General features: G+C 46.9%; 1 protein-coding gene across 3 annotated transcripts in view; it reads right to left on the reverse strand.

Moving 5' to 3' along the window:
* Positions 1-3,093: 3,093 nt before the first annotated feature.
* The window catches only part of tmem120aa (transmembrane protein 120Aa), a 39,344-nt gene continuing 24,169 nt past the window's right edge, over positions 3,094-18,268 (reverse strand). For all 3 annotated transcript variants that reach the window (XM_085964268.1, XM_085964269.1, XM_085964267.1), the window contains 2 exons: positions 18,043-18,111; positions 3,094-3,455 (listed from right to left, as the gene is read on the reverse strand). In XM_085964268.1, coding sequence (XP_085820394.1) covers positions 3,339-3,455; positions 18,043-18,111 — 186 coding nt within the window. In that variant the 3' untranslated portion in view covers positions 3,094-3,338. The remainder of the gene's footprint in view (positions 3,456-18,042; positions 18,112-18,268) is intronic.

The raw sequence follows: 18,268 nt of genomic DNA on the forward strand, positions 1-18,268 counted from the left end.
CTTCTCCCCCACCCTCTCTCTCTCTTCTCCCCCACCCTCTCTCTCTCTCTTCTCCCCCACCACCCTCTCTGTCCTCCCCCACCCTCTCTCTCTCCCCTCCCCTCTCTCTCTCTCTCCCCTCCCCTCTCTCTCTCTCTCTCCTCCCTCTCACCACCTCCCTACCCCCTCCTCCTCCCTCTCACCACCTCCCTACCCCCTCCTCCTCCCTCTCACCACCTCCCTACCTCCTCCTCCTCCCTCTCACCACCTCCCTACCCCCTCCACCTCCCTCCCTCTCCCTCTCCGCTGCCCGAGCCCTCATCCCCCGCTCCAATCCCTCTTTCCGCCCCGGGGCCCGGGCCTCGGCACCTGGATGAACGCGTTCCCTCGGCCGTCACCCTGATGCCGTTGGCCGTGAGGCAAAGACATGGCGCAGCCGAGTCCAGCGCCCCGGTCAGCTGGAGGTCCGCAGCCGTTGTTCGTCCGCAGGCCACAAAGCACCCGAGCCCAGCGCCGGCGATGTCTCCACGGAGCTCCGTGCCGCCCCACGCACTGACATGGCCCCGCGCCCCCGCCCGAGCCGAGCGGGGAACAGAGTGACCTGATGGCTTTGGGTCGGGCTCTGGGGCGGTGCTGTAGACGCCGCAGGGAGGTTTTGTGCGCGGCAGCTGCCGCACCGTCCGCAACTCAAGGCCCAGGCTTACCGGGCTGCTAGGCCGCTCGAAACGGCCGTCAAAGTAGGCGAGCCTCCAGGAGAAGGGCAGGGGATCACTTCAGTTCCTCCTGTTGCTAAAGACAATTTAAAACACAAATAAATTGTTATTTAATTCCCTAACACATCATTAAAATATTTACCTTAGTTCCCTAACACACAGAAAGTGTGGGGGAAAAAATCATGAAAAATCAAGATGGCGGCCACTCACCTCGGTTCAGAAGGATAAGGCCCGCCCACACACGCACCGATTGGTCGACCGGTCAGGTCACCGAAGCGTAGGATTGGTCAATCGTCGAGTCACTCGACACTCAACTGTAGGAAGGAACCCGCCGTCCGATTGGTGGACCTCGACGTCACGCGGTCGCTAATGAGATGCTAATGAGCGGAACGCTGAACGTTTTTGGGATACTGTGGGTGGGATTTTTGTCCGGCCGAAACGTAAATACGCCTATGCCCGGTCCGGAATTGCAAGCTTTCTTTTGAGGCGACACGCGCGTCAGTACGCTCTGTAACTTTCAAACGTATAGAGAACGGACAGACAGACATCGGGACAGACAGAAGAGCCGCTTTATATATATAGATACATTAGGGTTCTCTCAAGCCGTTGTCTTAGCCTCCCTATGCCAGAAGCGAGAGTCTCCTGTAAGTTCCAGCCGGGTGTCTCTAACTAGCTTTGAGCCTCCTGTCCTCGGGGGGGGGGGGGGGGGGGAAGGGGGTTCCCCTGGAGTTTTCACTCATTTCATGGCGGAGTGCAGGCTTCCCAATCCCTCTGGAATGACTGCACACTTGGAGCAACACTTCAGTAGCGTCTCCGAAAAGGTTGGCAGGAAGCACCTGTTCATTGATGAGTTCCCTCTTTTTGTAAGGCAAGAACGTGAAGGCCTTGCAGCAGTGGACCATCTGACCCTGGCCCTCCATCCATTCACATTGTTGCCACACATGAGGCAAGGGACAGACTCCTGCAGTGCGCAAAGGACGTAGAATGATAAAACTTTCACTGCTGGTGGTAATGTGGCAGGAGAATCGTGAGAGGTTTTTTTTCAACCACACTTCCACTGATCAGAAGCTTGTTCTGCTGAAGTTAGGGCTCCTGGGATGGGTGTGTTTAATCTCCAAAGGGGGGGGGGCGGTGGGCTCAGCGAAAATAATTTGCGGATTACAGTGAAACCGAATGAAATGGGGAACATCAGTTTGTATACAAGGCATGAACTACAATGGTAGTTAGTGGTTTTCAATGCCTGTTACTAGGGAACAGCCTTCTGTATGTATGTACATTAGTGTTATGTTGATCTGTGATAGAATAATGTTGAAACAGGTACAGACGGTGCGAATCGAGGGTCGAATGTCGGGTACTGCAGCAATAAATCCAATCAGGAATTCAGGAGAAACTTCTTTACTCTGAGGGTGGTTAGAATGTGGAACTCACTACCACAGGGAGTGGTTGAAGCGAGCAGCCAATGTTCCCGCGAAGCTGTGCGCGCACGCGCAAGGGGGTCGCACAGTCATTTGCAAGGTCCTGCGCAGGCTGCTTTTACACTGTAGATACTGCGCGGGCACAAAGATTTTAATGGGCCGTGTATTGGGGGAGAGGCAGAGCAGCTTACGGGGACATTGCGAGCAGCATGGATGCAGTTAAGGGGAAGCTAGATAAACACATGACAGAGAAAGGAACAGAAGGATTTGCCAATAGGGTTAGATGCAGTAGGGTGGGAGGAGGCTCGTGTGGAGCACAAACACTGGCATAGACCAGTTGGGCCGAATGGCCTGTTTCTGTGCTCTACATTCTCCGTAATTCATGTATTAGCGGAAGTATTCAACTGGCCACAAAGCTGGAAAACAAGGACAGAGCGGATATTTTCCACAGGTGGAGGTTTGAGGGGGTATTTGAAATGAAAAGAGCCCATCAGGGGTCAAAAAGACTAGTTTGGAGGCGCTGACTGATCCATCAGAAGATCCGTCTTAAATTGTATTGTAGTGTCACAGTGAAACCCCCCCGCCCCCCCCCCCCCACCCCCACCCACCCCCCCTCGCGAACATACGTGATTGACAGGCAGGAAAAGACCAACTGGCCCATTAAGCGTTCCCCACACCATGGTGGAAGGAGCACCCTGGCTGAAAACTTCCTCCCCAGCGACTGAATGGGCCAGTCTGCTTTTGGTAGTGGCGCCCCAATCAATTAGAAGAACTGAGAACTAGGCAGCAAAAGTCCAGTTTTTCAACCCTCGGTTCTGTGCAGGCACTGTCCTGTTATTTGAAAAAAAGAACTTGGATTTATATTTATAGTTTAAAGAGTGGCCACAAGGTGGCTCCGTGAGTCACTCCCCACCACTGGACCATTTCCCCAGCTAACGTGCGCTATCAAGTTGGCAGCAACAGAAGACTGCATCAGGAGGCCAGGGTAGAGTGAGCCTGTACAATTTTATTTGGTGATCATTTTAGCAGAGTCAGATCTTGAATCTATATACTCCTCCCCACCCCCCACACACACACACACTCACTCCAACGGCTCAGCTGCAGTCCCCAGTGCCGACCTGGACAAAATGGACGAGGGTCAGTGAAGAGGAAGAAGACGCATCACAATCCGCACTTTCAACGGCTGCATTTCATCGACGCGAAACCATAATTAAACCAAATCTCTTGTGTCTCACAATTTTTTATTAACCTTTTCCTCCCTCTGTTTCTGTTTCTGGTAGATGACTCGAACAGTCGTCAGGAAATTTCCGAGGAAGAGAACAAGAAATGCGAGGCCGCAAGTGGAAACCTACAAGAGAGAGAGAAAAGCAGTCAGCTCGGCCGAGACCAAGGGCCCACTGTGAAGGAAACGGCTACACTTGCTTAAAAACCTGTTACATCTCCAACTTTTGCCAGTTCTGATGAAAGGTCATTGACCTGAAACGTTAACTCTGTTTCTCTCTCCACATATGCTTCCTGACCTGCTGAGTATTGCCAGCATTTTCTGTTTTTATTAAGTCTCACTCATTGGGAGTGAGGCGGTAGTTGTGGGCTTTTAAAAATTCATCTATTGTCTGACTCTTAAATGTAAACCCAGCTCTGCATATTCAATGGTTTTCAACAAGCCTCAGTCATAAATTCTAACTCTCATCACAACAACAACTTTTATTTATATAGCACCTTTAATGTAGTAAAACGTCCCAAGGCGCTACACAGGAGTATTTTAAGACAAAAAAATTGACACTGATCCACATAAGGATGAATTAGGGCAGGTGACCAAAAGCTTGGTCAAAGAGGTAGGTTTTAAGGAGCGTCTTAAAGGCGGAGAGGTTTAGGGAGGGAATTCCAGAGCTTAGGGCCTAGGCAACAGAAGGCACGACCACCAAAGGTTGACCGATTATAATCAGGGATCCTCATGAGGACTGAATTAGAGGAGCGCAGATATCTGGGGGGGGGTGGGGCTGGAGGAGATTACAGAGATAGGGAGGGGCGAGGCCATGGAGGGATTTGAAAACAAGGATGAGAATTTTAAAATCGGGGCTCTGCTTAACCGGGAGCCAATGTAGGTCAGCGAGCACAGGGGTGATGGGTGAACGGGACTTGGTGCCAGTTAGGACACAGGCAGCCGAATTTTGGATGACCTCAAGTTTATGTAGGGTAGAATGTGGGAGGCCAGCCAAGAGTGTGTTGGAATAGTCAAGTCTAGAGGTAACAAAGGCAAGGATGAGGGTTTCAGCAGCAGATGAGCTGAGGCAAGGGCGGAGACGGGCGATGTTATGGAGGTGGAAATAGGTGGTCTTAGTTATGCTGCGGCTATGTGGTCGGAAGCTCATTTCAGGGTCAAATATGACGCCAAGGTTGCGAACAGTGTGGTTCAGCCTCAGATAGATGTTAGGGAGAGGGATGGAGTCAGTGGCTAGGGAACGGAGTTTGTGGCGGAGACTACTGTGCATAAAGGTGCAAGTAATGGAGACCGTGGAGACGCTCGGGGGTAGAAATTAGTCTTGGGCAGTTATTGCTAAATGGGTGGTACCTCATGGTCCGCCTGTTAGACGTCCCGCCCAATAGTCGGTTCTATTAAAGTCAGTGGAACTGGATATTGGTTGGGGAGCCTAACAGGAGGCCGATTCGATACCGCCTGTTCCCCATTATCACTCAAAACAAATGTCTATGTCGAAGATAATTCATCCAGGACAAATGATAGGCCCATAATACGTCAAACCCTCCCAGGGCAACTCCAAGCACTGCCGCGAGAAATAATTTCCATTCGTATAACTGTTCAGAAGTCTGTCGGAAATATCTCGAGGCATTCACACACAATGGCCCAGAAATTTGGGTCCCAACGCGTGAGTACGCACGGGGTACTCACCCGTAAGCCCAATGGAAGTGCCGGTTTCCTGCAAGCGCGGGAAACCGGCACTTCCGTTCCCCTGAAAGAAGGGGTTCAGAAGTCGAACGCATGTGCTGGAGAGGCAGCGCGTGCACATCGAACTTACGTTGTTTTCCCAGGTTTCTCCGGGAGGGTAAGTCTCCAGCAGTTACACTTTTAAAAAGCAGGCGCAAGGCCTGCTTTTAACAAGGTAAGTGGTGAATTAATTAAAATTAAAACATTTTTTCCACAGGTTTATTATTTTTAAATACTTTAAAGAAAGGTAAGTTTACTTTTAGCCCCGTTAGAAAATGTAATTCATTTTTTCACAAATTTAAATTATTGTTTAAAATAGTTATTTCATGTAATTTATAGTTTATTTTAAAAATGTGATGTTTTTTAAAAAATTTATTTGAGGTTTTGTGATTTTTGGGGCTTATAGTATTTATAGGTTTGACAGCTCTTCCTGTCAAACTTATGAATGAAGCATTCCCTGCTACCATTGGCTCTCCATGGCCCACGTGATCCCAGGGGATGCATCGAACTAACTGCGCCCCTGGGATACGCAAGCACCATGCGCCGGCAGTTGGAGGAGGCCCAGGATCGGAATCCCACGGGGGCCCACAGCTCAACGGCCGGCGCGCTAGGTAAGTGCAGGTCGGGGGCTTGCACCCGCGGGAAGCCCCCGACCTGAATTTCTGGGCCAATGAGTTTGGCCTCAGTAGCTTAAACACAACCCAGCAAACCTCCCAGCTGCCCATCCCTCAGGCGTGGTTGGTCTCCATTCGGACAGTAGAGTTACTACATATTGGAGAGCACCAGAGACAGAAAGAGATGAGTTTCTAAAGGAAGAGCAGATATTTGCCCTCCCCCTTGAAGGGGGTCTCGGGGTGGATGGGGGGGGGGGGGGGTGCGGGAGGCTAGCCAATCACACAGCAGTACGGAGTCTCACTGCAAAGTATACAGCACAGACCATTGCGCTGCCTCTGCCACTGGAGCAGTCGTGAAGCAAGTAGGAAGTCCAAGAGTGACATTCTGGGTTGAAGGTTCACACACTGATAAATCACCTAGTCCACCCAGGGCAGCGGCCGGTAGTCATAATGGTGCCTGTTTCCTGAAGAATTTTGGATGAGACCACACAAGCCCCATGTTGACTATATAAACCCATGCTGTGTGATACTCTACCCCATAAGTGTCCCACGTGTTTGCCTTCATAGGCCACTTAGTCGTAATATAGAGCCTGCGAACTACATACAAAGTTTAAATCTGTTCCCATTAAATTTCCACTTATCCCTAGTTGGTGACACTAACAGGTCTTGGTGTTGTGGTTTAGGATTCATGCACCAATGAGGCAATAGCACTAAGAGCAAGCCTTTTCCAATCCTCCAGGCCCCCAACATTCAATCAGGACAAACCAACAACGAAGAAATATGAGGGCAAGTGGGACTGAGTCACCTGGGCTTCGTGGGGTGGATTGCCAGGGCTTACAGACTGTGGGCGCTGGTAATCCACCCCATGGCATCCCTGCTGTACCCTATCCAGCAGCCAGCTCACCCTGAACAGGGCTGGGCATCAGCTTTTCTTCCAGCTTCTGCAGACCTGAGCGGGAGCGGAGGCAGCGGCGGCATAAAGGGACTTCAAAAAACAAGGATTGATGTCACAGGACAGCAGGTAGGTGATTGGTTGGGGAGTATTACAGCTCTTTTGCTCTCTAGGTTAGGTAAATGGGTTAAATTCAGAACTGGGAGAGTATTAACTACTATAACTTTACTGAATTATAACTTAAACTAAATTAACTAATTAAAACTAAAAATTAAAAGTAAAAATAATCGTTTGAATAAATACTGTAACCAATTATATAAATAAAATAAGGTTGATAGAGATTGGCAGGGCAGGTGGTGTGTCATAACTGCAGCATGTGGGAGTCTTCTTCTTAGGCAGTCCCTCGGAACCGAGGAAGACTTGCTTTCACATTAAAAATGTTGTAACTGCAGCATGTGGGAGTTTGTGGAGACCAATGAGATCCCGAGCAACCAAATCTGCAGTAAGTGTCTGCAGCTCGAGGAACTTCAGCTCAGAGTTGTTGAGCTGGAATCAGAGCTGCAGACATTGCGATGGATCAGGGAAGGGGGAATGTTACCTGGACACTTTGTTCCAGGAGGCAGTCACACCCCTTAGGTTAAGCAGTTCTTTAGAGTTAGTCCAATGGTCAGGGACAGGAGGGTGTGACTGCGAGTCAGGAAGGTATGGGGACCCAGGATATAATGATGGAGGAGCCTCAGCCCCTTGACCTTGTCCAACAGGTACAAGGTATTTGCTGCCTGTATGGATGAGAAGGAGGACTGCAGGGAGGATGGGCAAACTGATCACGGCACCGTGGTACAGGAGGCCATTCAAGTGGGGGGGGGAGTAAAAAGGAATGTGGTAGTGGTAGGCAACGGTATAGTCAGGGGAATAGATACTTTTCTCTGCAGCCGCGACCAGGAGTTCCGAAGGTTGTGTTGCCTGCCCGGTGCCAGGGTTAAAGACATCTCCTCACGGCTGGAGAAGAATTTGGGAGTGGGAGGGGGAGGATCCAGTTGTCGTGGTCCACATAGGAACCAACGACATAGGTAGAACTAGGAATGAGGTTCTGCTGAGGGAGTTTGAGGAGCTAGGATCCAATTAAAAAGCAGAACCTCAAAGGTAATAATCTCTGGATTGTTACCTGAGCCACGCGCAAACTGGCATAGGGGCAAACAGATTAGCGGTTTAAATGCGTGGCTCAAACAGTGATGTGGGAGGAAGGGGTTTCAGTTCATGGGGCACTGGCACCAGTGCTGGGGAAAGAGGGAGCTGTTCCGCTGGGACGGGCTCCACTTAAACCGGGCTGGGATCAGTGTCCTGGCGAACCGAATAACTAGGGCAGTAGACAGGGCTTTAAACTAATGAAGGGGAGGGGGATGGGAGGATTCAGGAAAGAGTAAATTTAAAAGCAGTAAGAGAAATGTCAAGACTCTAGAGCAGAGTAGAGTTTTGGGTAAAAATAAGCAAAGTGGGTCAGGAAGGGACAGAGAGAGTAACAAAGGTAATAAGGCATCAGTGACTAAGGTGACATTAGGAAAAAATAGAAATAAGTCAAAGCTAAAGGCACTGTATCTGAACACGCAAAGCATTCGCAACAAAATAGATGAATTAATAGTGCAGATAGAAATTAATAGGTTTGATCTAATAGCCATTATGGAGACTTGGTTGCAATGTGGCCAAGGTTGGGAACTAAATATTCCAGGATACTTAACTTTTAGGAGAGATAGGCAAAATGGAAAAGGAGGAGAGGTAGCCCTGATAATAAAGTATGGGATAAAGACAGTAGAGAAAAAGGATCTTAGCTCCGAAAATCAAGAAGTATAATCAGTTTGGGTGGAGCTAAGAAACAACAAGGGGCAGAAAACATTGGTGGGCGTTGTTTATAGGCCCCCAAACAGTAATTGTAATGTAGGGCAGAGTATAAATCAGGAAATTAGAGGTGCATGTAACGAGGGTAATACAGTAATCATGAGGGACTTTAATCTACATATAGACTGGGCAAACCAAATTTGCAGTAATAGTGTGGAGGACGAATTCATGGAATGTATGCAAGATAGTTTTCTAGATCAGTATGTTGAGGAACCAACTAGGGAACAGGCTATTTTAGATCTAGTATTGTGAAATGAGAAAGGGTTAATTAATAACCTTGTAGTAAAGGGGCCTTTAGGGAAGAGTGACCATAATATGATAGAATTTTATATTGAGTTTGAAAGTGAGTACTCAAATCCGAAACTAGGGTCTTAAATCTAAACAAAGCAAACTACGTAGATATGAGGGGCGAGTTGGCTAAGGTAGATTGGGAAACTACAGTAAAAAGTATGACGGTAGACACGAATTAAAGAATTAATACATAATTTACAACAAATATATAAAAAGGCACAAAAACCCCACAGGAAAAGTGGTCCAACTGTGGCTAACAAGAGAAGTTAAAGATAGTATTAGATCAAAGGAAGAGGCTTATAATGTTGCCAAAAAGAGTAGTAAACCTGAGGATTGGGAGTATTTTAGAATTCAACAAAAGAGGACCAAGAAATTGATAAAGAAAGGGAAAATAGAATATGAGAGTAAACTAGTGAGAGACATAAAAACAGACTAAAAGCTTCTATAGGTATGTAAAAAGGAAAAGATTAGCAAAAGTAATTGTGGGTCCCTTACAGGCTGAGGCAGGAGAAATTATAATGGGGAATAAGGAAATGGCAGAGAAATTAAACAAATACTTTGTGTCTGTCTTCACGGAAGAAGATGCAAAGATCTTCCCGGAAATAATGGAGAACCAAGGATCTGGCGAGAATGAGGAACTGAAAGAAATTAGTATTAGTAAAAAAATAGTACTGGAGAAATTAATGGGACTGAAAGCCAATAAATCCCCTGGACCTGATGGCCAACATCCTACGGGTTTGAAAGAGGTTGCATTGGTTGTCATTTTCCAAAACTCCATACATTCTAGAACGGTTCCCATGGATTGGAAGGTAGCAAATGTAACCCCACTATTTAAGAAAGGAGGGAGGGAGAAAATGGGGAACTGCAGATCAGTTAGCCTGACATCAGTAGTAGGCAAAATGGTAGAATCTATTATTAAGGATGTGGTAGCAGGGCACTTAGAAAATAATAATAGGATTGGGCAGAGTCAACACGGATTTATGAACGGGTATCGTGTTTGACAAATCTATTAGAGTTTTTTGAGGTTGTAACTAGCAGACTAGATAAGGGGGAACCAGTGGATGTGGTGTATTTGGATTTTCAGAAGGCATTCGATAAGGTGCCACACAAGAGATTATTAAACACAATAAAGGTTCATGGGATTGGGGGTAATATACTAGCATGGATTGAGGATTGGTTAACGGACAGAAAACAGAGAGTAGGAATAAAAGGGTCATTTTTGGGTTGGCAGGATGTAACTAGTGGGGTACCGCAAGGATCCGTGCTTGGGCCTCAGTTATTCACAATCTATATCAATTAAGGGGATAAGGGGACCAAATGTAATATATCCAAGTTTGATGATGATACAAAGCTGGGTGGGAATGTAAATTGTGAGGAGGATGCAAAGAGATTTCAAGGGTATAGTAATCTGGGATGTTATGATTAAGGTTATCCACCAGGTGGTGCTGTAGCCAATGCTGCTGCTAAGGTCAGAGGTTTGCTTCCTGTCAAGGTCAGCAAAAGGGAAATGCCAGGATGCAGGCATGATGTTTGTTACTCTGTTTGTTAATAAAGTACTCGTGCTAATTCTACGATATCGCCTCTTCGAGTCCTTGTCTCACTACATGGATTTATCACATTTGGCGACGAGGTAACTAAAGGACCCTGAATAAAGAAGAAAAGTCTGCCAGGACGTTTAAACAACAAAATTACGAGCTACGGTTAGCTACCAGCTGGAAGAGAGCATGGCTGCCACGGTAGAAACGGTTTCCGCTTTTGATATTCAAGCACAAACCTGGGAGGAATACTGTGAAGTGTTGGGTTATTTTTTTGAAGCAAATGAAATAAATGATGCCGGAAAAAGGAAAGCCATTCTGCTTAGTTCAGTGGGAAGCCAAACCTACAGTTTGATGAAGAATCTGCTCAGTCCTGAAAAGCCTGGAGACAAATCATTTGTTCAATTAGTGGCTTTGCTAAAAGAACATTTCAACCCTAAGCCTAATGAGATTGTACAGCGGTTCAAGTTTAATTCAAGGAACAGGAAAGAGGAAGAGAGCGTAATGGACTATGTAGCAGTGTTGCGTAAATTAGCACAAGATTGCAATTATGGGAACAACCTGAAGGAAATGCTGCGAGGTAGGCTAGTTTGCGGAATTATGGACGACCGAATGCAGTGTAGATTATTATCCGAGACTGGGCTTACTTATGAAAAAGCATTGGAACTTGCTCAAGCCATAGAGACAGCGAACCGAGATATAAAAGAAATACAGGGTTCAGACAGAGCTAATGCTACGCAAGTTGCAGGTCAGGTTGTTGTGCACAAGTTGAACATGCGTCAGAAAGCACACCGTGAGCATGTGAAGGCATGTTATAGATGCAAGGGTGATCACCTGGCGAGTGAATGCCGGTTTCTGGAGGAAAAGTGCTACAAGTGTGGGAAACAAGGACACATAAAACGAGCTTGCAGGGCGAAATCACCTGTGGAGGAATCCAAACCAAAAGGGGGAGGACAGCAAAACCAAGGGAGAGAAGTGAAAAAACATGGAGCATACCACATCAGCGGGGAAGCTGAGGAAGAAGAGGACATGTTCATAATGTATAGCATGTTAGAGAACATTCCAAAAGTGGCTCCTATCACATTGCAACTGACAGTAAATGACTCTAAGATGAACTTTGAAGTGGATACAGGGTGCGGTGTGACCATAATGAACAAGGCAGAGTACTCAAAATTGTGGAACCGTGCAAAAGCTCCAGAGTTAAAGCCTTGCTCCCTGCATCTTAAAACATATACTGGTGAACGAGTAGCGACATTAGGTACAGCTAATGTAACTGTGCAACACAGGGACACAGTGGAACAGCTACCTGTAGTTATAGTATCGGGTACCGGACCAAACCTGTTAGGTCGGGGCTGGATAAAAGAACTTAAATTAGACTGGGGAGCAGTACATCAAAATAGATGCGGGCAAACAGTTGACTTTGCAAGAAGTGTTGAGTGAACATGAGTGTTCAAGGAGGAACTTGGCACATTTAATGGCCCCCCAGCTAAGATTTATGTAGACAAGGAGGCACCGCCAAGGTTTTTTAAACAACGACCTGTACCTTATGCCATGAAGCCAAAGGTAGAGGCTGAGCTTGACCGTCTATTGAGAGAGAACATACTGGAGCCAGTGGAATGTTCGGAATGGGCAGCTCCCATAGTACCTGTTTTAAAACCGGACAATTTGGTAAGACTCTGTGGAGACTATAAATTGACAGTCAATCGGGTGTTCAAACTAGAGCAGTATCCGATTCCCAAAACAAAGGATCTCTTTGCAAACCTGGCTGGAGGAAAGAAATTCACAAAGTTGGATATGAGTCATGCCTACTTGCAGATTACACTGGATGACGAATCAAAGTAGTATGTCACCATAAATACACACAAGGGCTTGTTTACATATAACCGCTTACCGTTTGGTGTCTCATCTAGTCCAGCTATCTTCCAGAGGACAATCGAAGGTGTACTGCAAGGGATTCCACATGTTTCCATCTATCTGGATGACATTCTGGTGACGGGAAGAATCGACCAGGAGCATCTGAGCACTCAGAGGTACTACAGAGATTGGAGAGGGCAGGGTTCCGGCTCAAGAGGAGTAAGTGCACTTTCCTGGGGAATGAGGCAGTGTTCCTGGGACACAGAATGGACGCCACCGGGCTCCATCCACTCAAGGAGAAGGTACAAGCACTGCAGGACGCCCCTGCTCCTACAAATGTGGCTGAGTTAAAAGCTTACCTGGGACTGCTGAACTATTATAACAGGTTTTTACCAAACTTGTCAACTGTGTTAGCACCTCTTCACAAACTACTGCGCAAGGAGACACAGTGGCAGTGGGGAGAGGAGCAGGGGGTTTCATTTGAACAGTCCAAGAAACTGATGCTGTCGTCGGATGTGCTGGTTCACTACAATGCAGAGAAAGACATCATTCTCTCTTGTGACGCTTCACCTTATGGGGTGGGGGCAGTTCTTTCACACTGCATGGAAGATGGAACTGAAAGACCAATAGGGTTTATGTCCCTAATTCTAACACCAGTGGAAAAAAACTATTCCCAGTTAGATAAAGAGGGGTTAGCAGTAATGTTTGGGTTACAGAGGTTTCACAAGTACATATATGGCAGGAAATTCACCATATGCACCGATCATAAACCTCTTCTATCTCTTTTTAATGAAATGAAAGCAGTACCACAGATGGTGTCACCCCGGATCCAGAGGTGGGCAGTGACATTGAGGGCATATCAGTATGTCATCGTCTACAAGGCGGGCAAGTACCATGGGAACGCAGATCCCTTGAGCCGTCTTCCACTGCCAGGCACACCTATCCGTGCAGCTCCAGAGGACAGAGTTTTGATGTTGGAGGACACTGACACGGCACTTGTGACTGCAGAGCAAGTAAGAACATGGACAGGTAAAGATCCAGTACTGTCTAGAGTTCGAGAATATGTGGTGAGGGGATGGCCACAGCATCCGGAAGGGGCTGACTTCACACCCTACAGTGTCAGGAAAACAGAGCTGAGTGTGCAGGATGATTGCGTGTTGTGGGGAGCACGAGTGATTATTCCACAGCCAGCACGACAGCCTATCCTAGAGCAACTACATCAGTGTCATCCTGGGGTCTCACGTATGAAAGCCTTGGCTAGGAGTTACTTGTGGTGGCCAAAGCTAGATGAGGAGATAGAAAATCTAGTCAAGACATGCAGCACTTGTCAGGAACACCAGAAGGCACCAGCAGCGGCTCCTCTCCACCCCTGGGAGTGGCCAGATAAACCATGGAGAAGATTGCACTTAGATTATGCGGGTCCATTCATGGGGAAGATGTTCCTCATAATCATTGATGCACATTCCAAATGGATGGATGTTTATCCTGTAAATTCTGCTTCCGCCACTACTACTATAGACTGCCTGCGTCGGAGCTTCAGTAATCAAGGGCTACCGGAGATCGTGGTGAGTGACAATGCCACTTGTTTTGTGAGTACAGAGACAAAAGAGTTCTTGAGAAAAAATGGCACAGTGCAGGTGACCTCGGCTCCATATCATCCGTCCTCGAATGGACTTGCGGAGAGAGCCATACAAACATTTAAGGAGATGATGAAAAAATGTGCAGAAGGGAGTTTAGCAGCCAAAGTGTCACGGGTTCTGTTCAGCTACAGAATAACACCTCAATCCACCACAGGACTCTCTCCTGCTGAGATGTTATTAGGTTGTAGACTACGCTCCACTCCTGACCCTGTCCACCCAGACCTAAAAAGGAAAATGGAAAACAGACAAAACAAACAAAAAGAGAACCATGACAAAAGAACAAAGAGCCGAAGTTTTGGAGAAGGAGATGCGGTCCTTACCAGGAATTTCAGTTATGGACCAAAGTGGATTCCTGGCTTCATAGACTCAATGACAGGTCCAGTATCATACAAGGTCATGTTGGGAGATGGTATGGTAGTATGCAGACATGTAGATCAGATACTTCCCAGACAAGGGGAAATTAAAATGAAGGTTCCAGATGCAATGACTGAAGACAGGGTTGCCCCCAGTTATCCAAGTGCATCTGTGGTGCCACCACCAGGGACAGAGCCAATTCCACAGGAACCTATTCCTCAAGAGGAAACCATCGTTGCAGAGTCAGATACTCTGAGCACTGCTCAGGAGCAGCTGGTGGCTTCACCACAAACAAGCAGGGACTTTACTGTTAGACGTTCACAAAGGACTCGCAAGCCACCAGAGAGATTGATACTGAGCTGTTAGATTCGTCAAGTATGGAACATGATGAATGGAGACTCCTTATGTGACCCTCAGGAATGGTTGTTTGTTAAGAAATTCATACTGAAATCTTAAGGGGGGAGTGATATAGTAATCTGGGATGTTATGATTAAGGTTATCCACCAGGTGGTGCTGTAGCCAATGCTGCTGCTAAGGTCAGAGGTTTGCTTCCTGTTAAGGTCAGAGGTTTGCTTCCTGTCAAGGTCAGCAAAAGGGAAATGCCAGGATGCAGCCATGATGCTTGTTACTCTGTTTGTTAATAAAGTACTCGTGCTAATTCTACGATATCGCCTCTTCGAGTCCTTGTCTCACTACATGGATTTATCACAAAGGGGATATAGACAAGCTAAGTGAGTGGGCAAGAGCATGGCAAATGGAATATAATGTGGAGAAATGTGAAGTTATCCACATTGGTAGGAAAAATAGAAAAGCAGAGTATTTTTTAAATGGTGAGAGATTGGGAAATGTTATTGTTTAGAGGGACCTGGGTGTCCTTGCACACGAATCACTGAAAGTTAACATGAAGGTACAGCAAGCAATTAGGAAAGCAAATGGCATGTTGGCCTCTATTACAAGAGAATTTGAGTATGAGTAAAGACATCTTACTGCAATTATATAGGGCCCTGGTGAGACCACCCCTGGAGTATTGTGTACAGTTTTGATCTCCTTACCTAAGGAAGGATATACTTGCCTTAGAGGGAGTGCAACGAAGGTTCACCAGACTAGTTCCTGGGATGGGGGAGAGATTGAGTAGGCTAGGCCTTTATTCTCTAGAGTTTAGAAGAATGAGGTGATCTCATTGAAACATACAAAATTCTTACAGGGCTTGACAGGGTAGATGCAGGGAGGATGTTTCCCCTGGCTGGGGAGTCTAGAGCCAGGGGTCACAGTCTCAGAATAAGGGGTCGGCCATTTAGGACTGAGATGAGGAGAAATTCTTCACTCAGAGGGTGGTGAATCTTTGGAATTCTCTACCCCAGAGGGCTGTGGAGGCTCAGTCATTGAGTATATTCAAGACAGAGATCAATAGATTTTTGGATATTAAGGGAATCAAGGGATATGGGGATAGTGGGGGAAAGTGGAGCTGAGGTAGAAGATCAGCCATGATCTTATTGAATGGCGGAGCAGGCTCGAGGGGCTGAATGGCCGACTCCTGCTCCTATTTCTTATGTTCTTTTGTTCTTATTGTCACACAGCTTAGACCATCTTGCCATCGTGGGTAAAGATGGTTCAGAGTGGAAACTTATCTTTACAGGAACCAACAAGGATGAAATTGGGAGTAAAAGGTCAGAACATTATTAATTAAAGCAGGACTACGAGTTGTCATAACAGTTAAGTATTCCTCCTCACACCAACTTGTTCCTGCAATAACCTGACAACTTCATGGACTCTGGGGTACAACTATTTTAATGGAGTGAAGACACTGGAGGGACGAGTGGGGCAATGGGATTCTTTGCAGAGGTGGAAGGTTAGAACCTTAGCCCTTTCCTTACTGACAGGAGGTAACTCAGAGGAACGTGGAATGGAAACAGGAGAAGTATTCACGAGATTTGCCTCAGCGCCCAGCAATCCTCATGGCCAAGAGTTCCTGCCTTTGGTCAGGCTGCTGTATGGAGGCATGCAGTTAATGCTTTCTCAAGAATCAGAGGCCCGAGTTTCCCTACTGCCCTTTCAGATGGGGAAGTATTTGGTGTCGCGAGACTTACCTCACTCTCCTCGCAGAAAAAGAGAAAGGCCATCAGTTTTTCTTTGCCTCCTCCTAAGGCCATTGCTTTCCTTAATAGCAGAAATTCTCATGATGGCCCTCCACCACAAACAGCCATTATTTGTGTGACAGAGGTGTCAGCAGGCTATCCAACTGTGGAGGGCATCACAGCCAACCTGATCCTGTCCCACCTTGCATTCACGCACATGCATTTTCAGCAGGGATCACTGGACATTGATTAGGAGAGGAAACTCTGGCTGATTGTCCCTTCCATAACCCAGGGCACGCGGTGGCTAATTGTAGCACTCCCACTGCCATCGCGCGATCAGCTAATTCAGCATAGACCAGAGGTTGAACCAGAAGTCTTCCTGCTGTCTAAGGTTCAGAGGCAGTGATTTCACCTCTGACCCACCGGGGAAAGTCATTTAATTCTAAAGCTTTGAGCTTTCTGTGCCAGCTTCGAGAGAGTTACATTTTTATCCAAGATAAATGCCTCTGGATGCCATGCTCATTGGTGGAAGTGCACCAGACTCCCACTGAGCGGGACCGTGCTCCCTCGCTGAGCAGGCCCATCATTCTCTTTCTATTGCTGATTCGCATTGGCAGTGGGTCCTTGTGTCTTTTGCACAGGGCTGTTGGGCCTTGCTTAAGGTGCACAGGTGAGATGAAGACCAACCTGTGAGCCAGGAACTGCAAACAGACCAATCCTGGCAACACCAGTTACACAGAGCAGACAGGGTGTGAGGACTGAGGAACTCCCTCACCCCATCACTCCAGCAGATCCACGCCATTAAACATGTAACATGAAGGAGCCATGTAAATAGGATTGTTGCAGGAACAAACTAATGATGTGTGGAGGAGGGAGGGGAGGTTACCTAACTGGTTAATCCAGGGCTGAAAATTCCGAGTACTGCGTTAATTTTGAACGTTTTGTATTATCCCCAATTTTACTCCTTTTAGAACTTCTGGAGACAGAGATGGGTTGAAATTACTATTGGTGTTATGGTACAAACGCTTAACCCGTTTTATCCCAAATTCCTCTCTCCACAATTCCAATGCAGGTGTTAATCCCTTTATTTAAACTCCTCCTTTAAGATAGGGAAGAGAGGCATTCGGTACGACCGTTTTAAGCTTTAGTTTGATAAAAATCGCTGATAGTAATTTCTACCCTATGACTAGCACAATGTCACCTCCTTTACCCACAACAGAATGGCAGGTTCGGCCACCTATATTTTCACAAAAGCTTTCAGCGTTCCAGTATCTGGCAGGAGAATGAGACAACTGTCGGGTTCCACTGCCCCCACAGTAAGAGGGATCACCCTGCACAAGACACTACATCTAGTGGTCTCAATGAGGAATACACTGGGACACAGCTAAAAATATCAGACCAGCCCTAGGGTTCAAACTCACAACCTTCTGCATAAAGAGGCAAGTCGTCCACAGCCTGTACTGCTAGGATGCACACATTTCCATTGACTGCACAACGCTCTCTGCAGTCAGGATTTATCTTACCTGCACTGGGGGAGATTTTCTTTGTGCAGCTAAACCTAAGGCACATTTCTAAGCCTCCAAGATCTCTGCGCTCCTCCAATTCTGACCTCTTGCGCATCCCCTATTTTAACCGCTCCACCATTGGTGTCCATGCCTTCAGCTGCCTGGGCTCTAAGCTCTGGAATTCCCTCCCTAAACTACCCCTCCTCTCTCCCTCTCTCTCCTCCCTTTAAGATGTTAAAGGCGCTATATAAATGCAAGTTGTTGTTGTTGTTGCATTTGCTGCACACAGACAGTTCACACAAGGAATCCTTCCCAAAATACTCACAAACCGTGCTTACCTGCCATTCTTTACATTCTGGGTGGTTCGTTAGTTTGAACAAGGTGATTGCATTATAAAACTGCCAGAACTGCAAAGGCAAGAGAAAGATCAGGTTAGTGAACAGCTTACTGGCTGCATTCTGAAGCTAGCCTGCATGCTCACTCGTGAGGGGGACTGGACTGTATGTGGATATTAGCGGTATGTGGAAGGTGAGGTGGCATCACCTTATGTTAGACAATCAACTG

The sequence above is a fragment of the Somniosus microcephalus genome, chromosome 22, assembly GCF_052327205.1.
Source record: "Somniosus microcephalus isolate GS21.2 chromosome 22, FLI_Smic_1.0, whole genome shotgun sequence".
Taxonomy (NCBI): domain Eukaryota; kingdom Metazoa; phylum Chordata; class Chondrichthyes; order Squaliformes; family Somniosidae; genus Somniosus; species Somniosus microcephalus.